At 37.1% G+C, this 15,161-nt stretch overlaps 1 protein-coding gene across 1 annotated transcript in view; it reads right to left on the minus strand.

The window, feature by feature from the left end:
* Window positions 1-15,161, minus strand: part of DNAH11 (dynein axonemal heavy chain 11) — a 344,761-nt gene that overhangs the window by 228,783 nt on the left and 100,817 nt on the right. The window contains exon 30 of the mRNA XM_070470248.1: window positions 12,199-12,432. Within this exon, the coding sequence (XP_070326349.1) occupies window positions 12,199-12,432 (234 nt within the window). The remainder of the gene's footprint in view (window positions 1-12,198; window positions 12,433-15,161) is intronic.

Here is a 15,161-nt window from a genome sequence, read left to right on the forward strand (position 1 = left end):
GGAAATGAAAAAAAATGGGAAATTCCCCGGTGATCCAGTGTCCCGATGCTTCATCGGTTAGGACCCTGCACTTTGACTGTCAAGGGTGTGGGTTTAGTCCCAGGCCAAGGGGTTACAAAGAGTCGGACAGGACTGAGTAACTTAGCACACACAAAGGAAACTAAAATCCCACAGCCACACAGAGGCACCAAGAGAGAGAAAGAAATGAAGAGAACTTAGAAGAGCCTAAAGAATTTTGACCAAAAAAACACAATCGGAGAGTACACAAACACAATTTCCAGGTGATATAGTGCAAAGCCACAGTAATTAACACTAGATGTGGCATAGAGAGACTGACAGATCCACGGAACAGAAGAATCTGGAAATAAGCCCCCAGATACATAATCGTTTGGCTTTTTACCAAGGCACAAAGTTAATTCGAAGGAAAAAGAAGAGATGCATGGATCACAGATCTAAATGAAAAACCAGAACTATAAAGCACCTAGAAGGAAAACAGGAAAATATCTTTATGACATTAAGAAAGGCAAGAACTTTTTGTATGTGACATAAAGCTAATTGATTATAAGGTACAAACTTGATACACTAAACTACATCAGAATTAAAACATTCTACTCACAAAATGTACCATTAATAGAATGAGTAGTTAGTCCATTCATGTCCTGACCAAGGACTTCTGCTCAAAACAAATCCTGTAACCATTCCATACAGTAACGTCTGCTATACAAGCATGTTTGTCAAGATAGTCTAGAATGAAGGCAGTTAATCCCTCTGCTCACAAGATGGATAAAATGTGAGATCCACAAAGACTGTCTCCCTACAGTGCTAAATGGAAAACCCTGACTAAAAAGGAGATGTGCTAATTCGTGAAACTGGCCAACAGAACGTTCTCTTGTACTTCATCATTGCCAACTTTCTCTCCCAAGTTTATTAGAACTTTATAAAATGAGTAAAAAAATCTTTGCATGTTTTTCTACATTCCAGAACAGTTGATATAACGGTATTAATCTGTTTTTAAAATGTCTGACAGAACCACTGGAACAGTACTCTATTTAAAAGATACACACACACACACACACATATTTTTTTAAATTTTAACTTGATTACCATTTCTATTATTTCTGTGGTTACTGGTCTACTCAAGCTTTCTACCTCATTTTGAATCAATCTAAGAAACAGTGTTCATAGAAAATCATCCATTTAATTTTCAAGTTATATATTAGTATAAAATCACAGTAGTGCTGTCCTCTCTTCTAAGAATCTTTCTTATAGGGGAATGCTTCTTTCCTCTACCTCTTTGTTATGTTTGCTTTCTCCTCTGAACTGAAAATCTTTGTCAGTGTTTGAGCTGTTCAAAGAAGCAACTCTTAAGTTAAAGGGTCAGACTGGACTCAAGGTCTACATGGGTAACATTTTTCTGTTACCTCCATCTGTCATTGTGGGGATCCTGAGTTACTTCAGGATCTGTTCTGCTTCTTTCTCTAGAACCACAATTGGTGAACTACAGGTAATGAGCCAAATATGGCCCACCACCTATTTTTATAAATAATGTTTGACTGGAACTGAGTCTTGTCCATTCATTTAAAAATTGTCTATGTCCTCATTCCCACTATAGCAGCAGAGAGAAGTGGGTGTGAAAGAGATTAAAAAGCCATAAAGACTAAAATATTTACTATTCCATCCTGCACAGAAAAAGTTGCCCAACCCCAAATCTACAGTCAAGACACAGTCATGGCAGAAGTACTCAATAAATGTCTCACTTCGTTTATGAAGTATTTCTCAGGGCTTTATCCTCGGGACAAACACTTTCACTGATAATCTCTCAGGATGTATAAGAGGCAGGACTGGTTCCAACTGTCTACCTGTTAGACATTCAGTACTGATCCCTGACCACAAGCCCCAGGCTTTTTCCCTTTATTGAATTTCAGTTTGTAATTTCTCTGGAATTTCATTGGAATAAAATAGGCTTATCATGGCAATAGCTTTTAAAAAATTCTTTTTTTTTTTTTTGGAGGATAATTGCTTTACAATACTGTGTTGGCCTTTGCCATATATCAACATGAATCAGCCACAGGTATACATATGTCCCTCTTAGTTATCTATCAGTTTGATTCCATCTGTTATCAACTTCTAGGCATTCCTCAAATTATCTGGTCTAGTATTTCCAGTTGCAGTATGATTTTATTTTGTATACTTTGTCTTTCAATTTAAGTTTTCATGTGTTAAAGTAACCAGGCTGGGCCCAAGATGGAGTTGCTCATGCTAAAGTCCCATGCCAGCGACCCCAAACTTAACTGTTTCTACACTGGACTCTCCCAGAAAAGGAAGGCTTAGATCAACCAATCAGCACCTGCCTGCTCAGCACACATTACCTGACGGGGCTCTTAGGCCTCCTTTTGCTCCTTACTCTCAAAGTCACCCTGCTTTAACCAATCAGTAAATGCTCAGCATAATTTCCTCCCTTGCTCCTGCTCACTTTGGTTTATAAAAATCTTTCATTTTCTATAGCTCTTTCTATAGCTTCTTTCCATCTGCAGATTGAATGCTGCCTGATTGATGAATCACTGAATAAAAGCCTACTAGGTTAGTAAATTGTCTGTGGAGAAATTTTCTTTTAACAGATGAGAGGGGCAGTGGAAAATATGTGCTCTACTCATCATCTGGTAGGTTCCTGCTATGTTAGGAAGCATGTGCCTATTAGGTCACACTTCTCTATAAAGACAAAAAAAAAAAAATTAACTTATGTCCAGTACACGGTGGGTAGCTACAGCCTTTTTTGAGTCAAAGGGTTGGAACAAAATAGGAACACTATCAACACAACATTCACTTGTTTTTAAAAGAATTTCTCAGTGATTAAAAATGAGACTAAAAACTGACCTTAAGTAGAAAAATGAGAGTCTCTTTCTATACACATAATATTTCGGAATATTTATGGTCAGGAAGGGTGAATGGTTAATAAGAAAAGCTTTATACTCCTTACTATGAGTCTTATTTAAAGTACCTTAGGCGATGTACCAGTACACTAGTAATTAATATTTTCAAGTTCAAAATGCTTCTCTTTGTTGATTTTCATATAGTGCAATAATAAAGGAAGAGTGGAAATACTTTCTTATCAGATCCCAAGTCTAACAAAACAGAATACTTTTGTCAAGGAACTCTTAAATCTGAGAAATTTTATCTGTTTTACCTTCAAAGTCTGGCACATGGCAGGGCTATATATTCAAAATTCAGTATTTTTGCCTTTAATCCCAACATCAGCTAATATACAATTACAATACCTTGAGGGGGATGAGTTTAAAATAATTACCTTAGTTAATTTCACTACAACTTGGAATTGAAAACTAAGGAAAGAAATTACTTGTTCAGGTAGATCATCAGTTACACTCAACTCTGATTTCAGTTTTGAAATTAAACTATTTTAAAGGACAGAATTCATCTTCCAAGCTGCTCACAATATTAGCAAGAGACATTTTAATTAAAAACAAATTCTAGCAAATCGTTACATCCATTTTTAAAAAGCAGAAACTAAAGGAGTTTCAATTCAGATGCACACACTTCTCATGAACCAAACTACAGCTTTAACAGTATTCAAATGTTAGCTTCACTCGTGTGCAAGTTAGTGGCAATGCTGAAATGCTATATTGAAGGCATCTGTTGGCTAGTCTGTCAAACATTTCAATTCATGCTAGAAGTGTTTCATAATTAATCATGTAAGTGCTTTCTTCATAAACCATTCTGTTTTTCTACTTCTCATCTAACGTAAAAGTTTAAAATTACTTTACAGGAGAAAAAAACACTAAATTTTGTTAATTAGCTGACTAACATAAAGCTATGAGACTATGAAAAATTTTAGCTCTAAGAAGAATCAACCCAATGCTAACGACAGGAGAGGGAATGGACAATTCTCACACAATGATATTGGGAAGGTAAACTTGGCATGACGTTTCAAAGGCTTAAAAAGTTTTGCTCTTTGAGCTAGAAATTTGACATCTGGAAATTTATCCTGAATAAATGAAGAAAAATATGAGCAACAGGTATGTAAACACAAGTCTGGTTGTTACACAATTATTAATGAGCACCAAAAATAAAAACAATCTAGACAGCCAGTATTAAATAGCAGTAATAACCACAATAGGCAATCTTGCAACATAGTGGGTTACACTGAGTGAATAATTCCTTTATTAACACAGAGGGCATTTAAATAAAACAAAACACATCCACATTCAAAGTACACAGCCAAATATAAGACAGGGGGAAGACAGAAGGGAAAGGAAGAAGGGGAAAAGGGTGGGGAAGAGTAGGCGACAGTCCCCAAAGCAAAGGATGTACACCTACGCCAGAGCAGCAGAATGAGGTTCAAGGCTAATGTCACGCAGCCTGCAGGAGGATTTGAGTGAAGACTCAAACCCTAGACACAAGTTTCAATCGCCCACGTGGCCACAGAACATTTCTATGTCTCTGCCCCTTATACTGCCTGAGCAAGGGACGGAGTTGGAATCGAGATGCTGATGTCAACAGAGATACTCAGGGTACTACACAATCCAGTAAAAGGTTCTAGAAAAACTTGACCTACTAGCTCAGAGAAGCAAGAAGAAACCTTGAAACATATTGATAGGCTTTCAATAGGAAAAAGTTCTCCAAAAGAAATCAAAATCTCACACCTCTGCCACGTCAAGCTATGGCATCCAAGTTGACCCTGCCTCTGTGACTGGGAAATCCCAGACTGAGTAATTAAACACAAAATTAATCCAGAACTCTCGAAACCTGGAAGAAACAAGGAGAAAAACATGTAGGGATGTCTGCTCAGTGTAGGACACACAGAATTCCTTCAGAAAAAAACAAAAAAACCTAGATAACCTTTACAAATAAATGAACAAAAGATTTATTGTATAGCACAGGGAACAATAGTCACTATATTGTAAAAACTTATCATGGAAAACAAGTTCAAAAATAATATATGTGTACATGTATAACTGAATCACACACACAAAAAAGGATTCTAATTTTTGAAATTCAGAAATGTTTTGTCTTTTTGCCAGTTTTTCTAAATGTCCTATGGACATCTAAAAACAATGTATGAGATACAAAATTTTTAATATATTTGTGTAGGATATAAGATTAATGTAAATAGAAATCTATTATATTTAAATTAAGGACACAATTCCAGACACTCCTATTCTTACTTTTTTGCACTTAGTAAAATATTCTTAGAGAAATGTTACTATGTCTCACTATGATTATATATTTTTTTATTTTCCCTTATATTTCTTCTGTTTTTTGCTTTATGGATATTTGTTTCTTAAAGAGATAGAAATACCAGACCACCTGACCTGCCTCCTGAGTAATCTGTATGCAGGTCAAGAAGCAACAGTTAGAACTGGACATGGAACAACAGACTGATTCCAAATCAGGAAAGGAGTACATCAAGGCTGTATATTGTCACCCTGCTTATTTAACTTATATGCAGAGTACATCATGAGAAACGCTGGGCTGGATGAAGCACAAACTGGCATCAAGATTACTGGGAGAAATATCAATAACCTCAGATATGCAGATGACACCACCCTTATGACAGAAAGTGAAGAAGAACTAAAGAGCCTCTTGATGAAAGTGAAAGAGGAGAGTGAAAAAGTTGGCTTAAAGCTCAATATTCAGAAAACTAAGATCATGGCATCTGGTCCCATCACTTCATGGAAAATTGAGCAACTGGAAACAGTGTCAGACTTTATTTTCTTGGGCTCCAAAATCACTGCAGATGGTGACTGCAGCCATGAAATAGAGAGACGTTTACTCCTTGAAAGAAAAGTTATGACCAACCTAGACAGCATATTAAAAAGCAGAGACATTACTTTGCCAACAAAGGTCCGTCTAGTCAAGGCTATGGTTTTTCCAGTTGTCATGTACGGATGTGAGAGTTGGACTATAAAGAAAGCTGAGTGCTGAAGAATTGATGCTTTTGAACTGTGGCATTGGAGAAGACTCCTGAGAGTCCCTTGGATTGCAAGAAGATCCAACCAGTCCATCCTAAAGGAAATCAGTCCTGAATATTCATAGGAAGGACTGATGCTGAAGCTGAAACTCCAATACTTTGGCCACCTTATGTGAAGAGCTGTCTCATTTGAAATGACCCTGATACTGGGAAGCATTGAAGGAAGGAGGAGAAGGGGACGACATAGGATCAGATGGCTGGATGGCATCACCCACTCAGTGGACATGAGTTTGAGCAAGCTCTAGGAGTTGGTGATGGACAGGAAAGCCTGGCATGCTGCAGTCCATGGGGTTGCAAAGAGTCGGACATGACTGAGTGACTGAATTGAACCGAACTGATGCTTATTTCCTTGTTGTTAGGTGTTGAATGGTTTATGATGTTTATTTTCTTTGTGAATTGTACATTTTCTCATTAAAAATATTCATCATTACTTCATTTAAAGATAAATAAATTTAATAGAAAATGAATGTACACAAAATAAATTCAAATTTTAAAAACCGGCCTCAAGACAATCAGTAGAATAATCTAAATAAGACTAGTAATGAGATATAAAAACTAAAAACCATATGAAGAGGTAACTCATCAAAAACTGATTTTTACAGAAGTAAAAAAGAACTTGGAGAAATTGAGATACAGTAACTGAAATCAAACTGATGAATCGGGTTCAGTTCAGTCGCTCAGTCATGTCTGACTCTGCAACCTCATGGACTGCAGCACGCCAGGCTTCCCTGTCCATCTCCAACTCAAACTTGCGTCAATAGAATCGGTGATGCCATCCAACCATCTCATCCTCTCTCATCCTCTTCTCCTCCTGCCTTCAATCTTGCCCTGCATCAGGGTCTTTTCCAAGGAGTCAGTTTTTCCCATCAGGTGGCCAAAGTATTGGAGCTTCAGCTTCAGCATCAGTCCTTCCAATGAACATTCAGGACTGATTTCCTTAAGGATGGACTGGTTTGATCTCCTTGCAGTCCAAGGGACTTAGGGGTAAAGATGACTGACATCTGCAACTTCCTTTGAAATGAATCATAAATATAAGGTATGTTGATGGAATAATAAAGGGCTGGATTAAGCATAGATAATGTGGTATGAAAGTAAGAAACCAAAACAAAATGTTGATTGTAGAACCTAGGTGGCAGGCCTGTACATCACTGTACTATTTCAACTCTTTCACACATTTGAAAAGTTTTATGATAATCACTGGGGAAGAACTCCTTAAATTATGCATCACATTAGACAACATTGCCATTGCTATCATTATTTTCATTGTATCAGCAAAAGCTAACACATAGCACTTAAATTTTGTCAAATACTTTTAAATAGTTTTTTACTGATATTAACTAATTTAATCCTCTAACAATACTGTGATGTCATTATTATCTGTTTTACAGATCATGAAATTGAGGCACACAGAGTGGTTAAATAACCTGCTCAAAGTCATACAACTAATAAAAAGGCAAAGCTGAGGTTTGAATCTATGTAATCTGGCCTTGGACTCCTTTTTCTTCATTATAAACAAGAGGAAACAGTGAACTGGGAAGACAGATTCCAAAAGTCATTGAAATTGCACACAAAAAATGTGGAAAGTTTGAAAAAATAAAGGTTAAAAGGCAAAGAGGATCACATGAGAAGTTTCAACATACAGCTGATAAAATTACTGAGAAAGAAAAGAGAGACCACAGAAAGAACGCATCAAAGAAAAAATGGAAAAGAATTTTCCCAAACTGAAGACAGACATGGAACTAAAGATTCACAAAGCTCACTCAGCCCTCAGCAAACCAAGTTTAAAAAGCACACACACACACACACACACACACACACAAAATACACAAGAGTAAAATAAAACATCAGAAACACAAAAAGAAAAATAAAGTTGTGTAATCTGCCAAAGACAGATTATTTATGCAGGAAAAACAATCTGACTGACCTAAAACTTTACAACCATAAAGGCCCCCAAATAATGGAATATTTTAAAAATTCTAAATGACAATAATCCTCAATTTTGAATTCTCTACTTAAACGATCAAGAAAGAAGTAAAAAAAGACAAGAGATCAGAAAACTCCCTATTATCACTCGGCAAAGAGTTACAAGATATACTTCAAAAGAAAAACTGGACTTAGAAATAAGAAGCAGCATTTAAAAAAATGAGCAAAGTCTTTGTTAAATATATTGATAAATCTATGTAAGATTTAAAATGATAACAACACAATGAACCAGGGGATTTAATACCAAGATAAGATTAGACAACAAGTAAATGGGGAAGTGGCGATGGAGAAACGCCCTCTAAGGTCTTTAGGAGGAAGAGGTAAGAACTATTAAAGGCAGAATGTAAGCATCATGAACACAGAAACTACACAGCCAGACCCACACAGCCTAGAACAGTGCCTGAAGAGCGGTCAGACTGTTGGAGCCAACCTGAGTCTGGCAGAAGGGAGGGCATCAATTCTGGTATAGCCACATAAAGGAATATTATTTGACCATTTCTAGTGTGAGTTTGATATTATGTATGTCAAGGGAAAATGTAACAAAATGCATGGAAGTAAAAAAAAAAAAGACATTTCTCTTATTTATACACATACAATCAACATAAGTAACTAGGGTTACAGGCGCCCCCTGTGGCTCAGATTGTAAAGAATCTGCCTGTAATGTGGGACACCCAGGTTCCATCCCTGGGTTGGGAAGATCACCTGGAGAAGGAAATGGCAACAGCTACATACCAACATGGGAACAGCTACATACCAACACACACATACACACACACACATTTATACAGAAAGAAAGAAACAGTAGATACAAGGAAAAATTTCTGATGTCTCTATGCCAAAAAGTTGTCAATGCTTTTCTGTGGGAAGTGCATCTATGAGTGTCTTTTAGAGTCAGTTTTAATGAGGTGGATGAAACTGGACCCTGTTGTACAGAGTGAAGTAAGACAGAAAGAGAAACACAAATGCTTTATATTAACACATACATGGGATGTAGAAAGTCAGTAATGACAATCCTACATGCAGGAGAGCAAAAGAGACACATACGTAAAGAACAGACTTTTACATTGTGTGGGAGAAGGCGATGATTTGAGAGGATAGCACTGAAACATACACATCACCATATGTGAAACGGACGATCAGTACAGGTTCAATGCATGAAGCCGAGCACCCAAAGCTAACGCCCCGGGACAACCCAGAGGGACGGGGTGGGGAGGGTCGTGGCGGGGGTTCAGGGTGGGGGACACCCGGGCACCCATGGGTGATGTGTGTTGATGTACGGCAAGAATCATCACAATATTATAAAGTAATCAACCTCAAATTAAAATAATTTAATTAAAAAAAAATATTTGCCTTTTTTCCTTTCTGTATCTGAATTTTCATCTTTAACAATACATACATAATAATGAAAATGTGAAACTGAAAATGATAAAGTTGATATAAAAAAGAAATATTCATAAAGTATCATTTACTGTTTTAAGCATTATTCTAATTATCACAAAAAATAATGGGAGCAAGGAGAATGGAAAGGAGGACATCAATTCTGGTATAGCCACATAAAAGGATACTATTTGATAATGTCTACTGTGAATTTAATGAAGAGAGGAGAAAATATCAGCATAGAGTAAGTAGAAATATGCTTCTTGAAAGACTGAAATTTGAGGAGTGATCAACAGTAGCTGAAATTTAAGATAGGATATTAAGTATTTTATAGTATCCTTATATATATTTTAAAATATATAATAAAAATACTGCAGTTATAACAATAGCATAGATAACAATAAATCAACTAACCAGAAAGTTAATTTTATAAGCATAATAGGATTCATTACAATTTACTCATCTCAGTTATTTTTACCCATGGAAAAAAACAGCTTTCTCATCCATGTGACATTGACGACAATGGCAGAGATACTGTCCTAGGGAATAAACAGCCATGTCTATCAATCTAAACCTGTAACTTCAAGCCTACTAAATAGAAATTCATGCCCCATTTTCCTAAGGAGGTAAAATCAAGAATACACTGTTCTTCAAAAGTAAAGGATGCAAAAACTTCTTTAGAAATGTAAATAAGTTAGGTGGTCTCTACACAAGATGAACGGAGAAGGAAATGGCAACCCAGTATTCTTGCCTGGATAATCTCATGGACAGAGGAGCCTGGCAGGCTACAGTCCATGAACTGTAGAGTTGGACATGACTGAGCATACACAGACACCCAAGATTATAAGAGCCAAATTAAAAGGAATAATTTTTCCAGCAGTCATGTATGGCTGTGAGAACTGGACCATAAAGAGAGCTGAGCACTGAAGAATTGATGCTTTTGAACCGTGGTATTGGAGTAGACTCTTGAGAGTCCCTTGGACTGAAAGGAGATCCAACCAGTCCATCCTACAGGAAATCAGTCGTGAATATTCATTGGAAGGACTGATGCTGAAGCTGAAACTCCATACTTTGGCCACCTGATGCAAAGAAGTGACTCACTGGAAAAGACCCTGATGATGGGCAAGATTGAAGGCAGGAGGAGAAGGGGACGACAGAGGAGGAGATGGTTGGGTGGCATCACTGACTCAATCGACTTGAGTTTGAGCAAGCTCCAGAAGTTAGTGATGAACAGGGAGGCCTGACGTGCTTCAGTCCATGGAGTCACAAAGAGCCAGACATGACTGACCAACCGAACTGAACTGAATCAACCCAAGTATTCATTATCCAAATCTATATGATTTTTAAGGCACTCCAGTTAAAATACTGCTAAGAAGAGAAGCAATGCAGAGGAATGGAAAGCATTCTCAAGCTGGTGGACTGCACCTGTGTTACTTACAAATTTTATAACATTGGGAAAGTCATTTAACAAATCTGGATTCTGACTTTATCCACTGAATACAAGAAGGGTAGACAAACTAATATTTAAACAGTGCTCGCTTTGGCAGCACATATACTAAAATATTTAAACAGATAGTTAGGGAGATTGGGATAGACAGGAACACAGTGCTATAGTTAAAATAGATAAGCAATAAAGACCTACTATACAGCACAGGGAACTCTGCTCAGCTATGTAACAACTTAAACAGGAAAAGAATTTGAAAAATAATAGATACATGTATAAGTGTAACTGAATCACACCTAAAACTAACACAACACTAATCAACTATACTCCAATATAAAACAGAAAGTTAAAAAATAAACAAGTATCTTTCAAAGTGTAATATTCCCTTTTTCTTAACTAATAATATTTATTCTAATATATAATGCTTATGCACAATCACACCAGCATGGTTTTTTCCAAAATATACAACAAAGCTTTTCAAACTCAACTGCATACAAATCTTCTGGGAATTTTGTTAAAAAACATACTTTGGTACCAGTAGGCGTTGGGTAGGCCTTGAGATTTTGTATTTTTGTCACGCTCTCTGGTGATACCAATGCTGCTGACACATGGAAAATACTGAGCATCTTGGCCCTAGAAGATAAGCCTCATATTCTCTTAATCTTAAGCCAAGAGAAAGGTTCTATCTCTGAATTGTTTCACAGCCAAGAGCACATCTTAAGAGGGAAATTTAAAGAGAAGTAATAGAATGACTGGGGTAAATAAAATGGAGTTCAAAATAGACTCTCTTCAAAAGTTGCTCACCTGTGATTTATAATGAACAGAAAAAGAAAATACATGAAAACATTTGTCTTGTTTGAACAATCCTCTGTCTTACTGAGTCAAGAAAATCATGCACCAAGTATGTGATCAGTCTAGATGGAGAGTCTTACCTAGGAGAAAGAAATCGGTACCATATCTAGGTGTGGGTGATAGACTAGATTCTTCCAAGATAACAGACAAGAATGGATTTTTTTTTATTGATGTATAGTTGATTTACAATGCTGCATTAATTTCTGCTGTACAGCCACCTGACTCAGTTTTATATATATATTTGTGTGTATACATATATATATCCATATATATATAATACTTTTTTATATTCTTTCCATTATGGCTTATTTCAGGATATTGAATATAGTTCCCTGTGCTATTAGGACCTTGTTGTTTAAAGATGGATTTTTTTAAACCAATGTAAAAAATAAGAACGCCACCAAGCTAAAAAATGGATAAACAAGTGACTGCTAAAAATTTCCCCAGCATCATGCCCTTAACACATAAAACACTTCATAAACAAGAATGAATGAATGAAGCAAGGTTACCTCTTCCAGTCTCTTAAAATCGCAAAATCACGAATTTTACAAAATACCTGTTTTTTATGGAAATCCTTTAGGGCCGTTTCATAGCCTTCCTCTAGCCTACTGAAGGCTATTCCTACATCTGTAGTCCACCATATTTGCGAGCTGGTTAGTGCAACTTGAGCCGGGAAATCAAAAATCCACAGTTCCCTGGGTTTGTCTTCATAGACTGCGATGGCCTCTGTGATGGAATGACGCACTGTCTCCTGCATGGTCCGTTCCAGCTTCAGGAGCCAGGTTTCCACCTTTTAAAGCAAACAAATGTAGTAACACAGGCTTACCTATGGAAGAGGGATAATGCTATCCTCTCTCAGGCTTGAAGGCTACAAAGAGAGGAAGGCCTCAGGTGGATTTATTGGGTTGGCCAAAGGTTTGGTCAGGCTTTCTGTAAGATCTCATGGAAAAACTCAAATGAACTTTTTGGCCAACCCAATGTTTTAAACTCCTGTACTAGAAGGTAACTCAAAGGGGCTGGTGAACTACTGACAGAGGAAGTCTTCCCTACAGAAAACTGTCTTCTGACAGGATACCGCTCATCTTTCACCTACCAGCTGCCTCATAAATTTCCACAACCTAACCAGACAAGGTGTTCTCCATTCTTCATTTTTCAGATTTGAAGATCAGAGGGCTCTAGATCAAGTTCCTGTCTGGCAACACACAGTGTTTTGACAAACCAAACATCACAGCCAGTATGTTACAGTAAAATTCTAGAGATTTGAAAATCACAGGATATGGATTTTTTTAAGTGTACCTGATATAACAATGCAGTGCTAAGTTTCAGGTGTCCAGCAAAGTGATCCAATTATACATATATATGTATTACTTTTCAGATTTTTTGCCATTATAGGTTATTATAAGATATTGAATACAGTTCCCTATGCTATAATAGGTCCTTGCTGTTTATCTACTTTAAATATAGTAGTGTGTATCTGTTAATCCCAACCTCCTAATTTATCCCGTTGTCCCCTTTCTCCTTCAGTAACCATAAATTTGCTTTCTGAGTCTAGAAAATGGATTTTTTAATTTATTTTTGATGATTTTTAAATATACCGAAGATTCTACCCTAAAATCTCTATAGTACCTAGTCTTACAGTGTTTTCAGCAAGTGTCTTAATTATATTCCCTACTGGCTCTCCTCTTCACACTTGTCAGAAATTAGACAGTAGGAGATGAGAAAGAGGACAACTGCTGACTTGTGAAAATCAATCTTGAAAAAAATTCAAAGTGTATTTTGTTCCCACAGATATATTTCAGCCAGTTTTCTATTCTATTCAAATATGCTTTGTTATATTTATCTGTATATATGTCTCCCAAGGATGATGTTATATAACAAAAGGATACCTATACCATTTGAAAATAATTGATCATGGTGATAAAAATGACCATACTAAATAAATCCCAAGGACTGTATGAGATCCTGAAATTATATAATTGATTTCTTTCCCTGCCTCTGTGAAGATGGCAGCAGTATTCATTCCTACAACCTCTTTCTCTGGAGAACTGGGAAGGAGTGATATGTGGTCAATGAGTTGACAGCCTTCCCTACTGGAAGAAGGAAGCATGGCCTTTGCTATGGCCCAATATCCTAGGAGCCTTCTCCCCTGGCCTCCTAGCCGGGCTTTGTTCCCATGCCTGAGTGCAGGAGATCTAAGCACTATTATCATCACTCAGCACAACTCAATGTCACCAAGCAACAGGCTCCTTCAGTAAGTAAGTCATATATCATTTTAGCATCTCCCAGATGCTCTGGGATCCATGTCCTCAATATGGCCACCTGTTCTTCAGAACTCTCCAGTCCATCTGGGAAGACCAAACATACATACACGGTATGTGTTATGTACCATACATACATACACACACATCAGCCCATGTTTAGAGACTATGCCACCAAGAGCAACTCAGCTCAATGAGTTGAGAACTAAGCCCTGATGAGGTACTTGCTTGATACCTTCTCACATCTTAGTCTTTCATCAGCTTCTGTCCAACTCTTTGTAACAAGAATCATCACTTTCTGTTATCACTAATTATGTGAACATCTATTTCTTCAAAGAGCCCAAGAGTTCCCAAAGGACAGGTGCTATGTCTTACTCATTTCTGGATTTCCAAAGGCCAAACCCAGTGGCTGGGACATAGTAGGTATTCAATAAACACTTGTCAAATAAAAGGCAAACAGCCAAAATTGGGAGGAACCAATCATAAAAGTGTGGGGTGGGTGGAAGACCTAAAGGAAAAGCATATTTTAATAAAAGAAAGGCAATTAGAGGGCACATGTGGTACATGCCCAAAAGTCTCTAGCATAAGTTGCTTATACAGGATAAATTAGAGCACTGTGAAAACTTTCAATATCAAAGGTTTCTGCTAGTGATAACCGCATCCATCAATTGGACTGTCCTCCTTCCAGGCGCTATGCCAGTCAGCTAGCAGTCTGCTAGGGAGGAGGCAGACAGCAACACACTTTTGTCAAGATAGTTTATGGTGATTTTTTCTAATCACTGTAATAATATCCTAAAGAGCCCAAGAGATCAAATATATACTTTAATCAAAGTATTCCACCATCTGCTTTCCCTGCATTTGGCAGGATTTTCTGGTACAATATTAAAAAGCAACAGAGAAAACCCCTGAAGAAAAAGAGGCTGCCATCAGATTTCTGTAAAGGGCCCTTGAAAGAACCCCCTGCCTCAACCTAAATTGTTCTTTAATAGAGGCTACTCTCGCCGTTACTTGTGGATTAAATTTTAAGTTATACAAGCATCATCATAAAAAGATGCAATTCCTCTAAATCATCTGAAAACACCAATAGCTCCTTCATAAATCATAACGAGCTGTTCTTACAGATAACTGTTAAGAATATATTTGAGGTGTTTGTGAGAGAAGAGAACATGTTAACTGTCTGTGCATGCGGTAACTGGTATATGTGACATCAGCTTTGCGGACTCAACCAAAGTTATTTACAAGCAGCCATTGACAACATCCA

The sequence above is a fragment of the Odocoileus virginianus genome, chromosome 1 (assembly GCF_023699985.2).
Source record: "Odocoileus virginianus isolate 20LAN1187 ecotype Illinois chromosome 1, Ovbor_1.2, whole genome shotgun sequence".
NCBI lineage: Eukaryota > Metazoa > Chordata > Mammalia > Artiodactyla > Cervidae > Odocoileus > Odocoileus virginianus.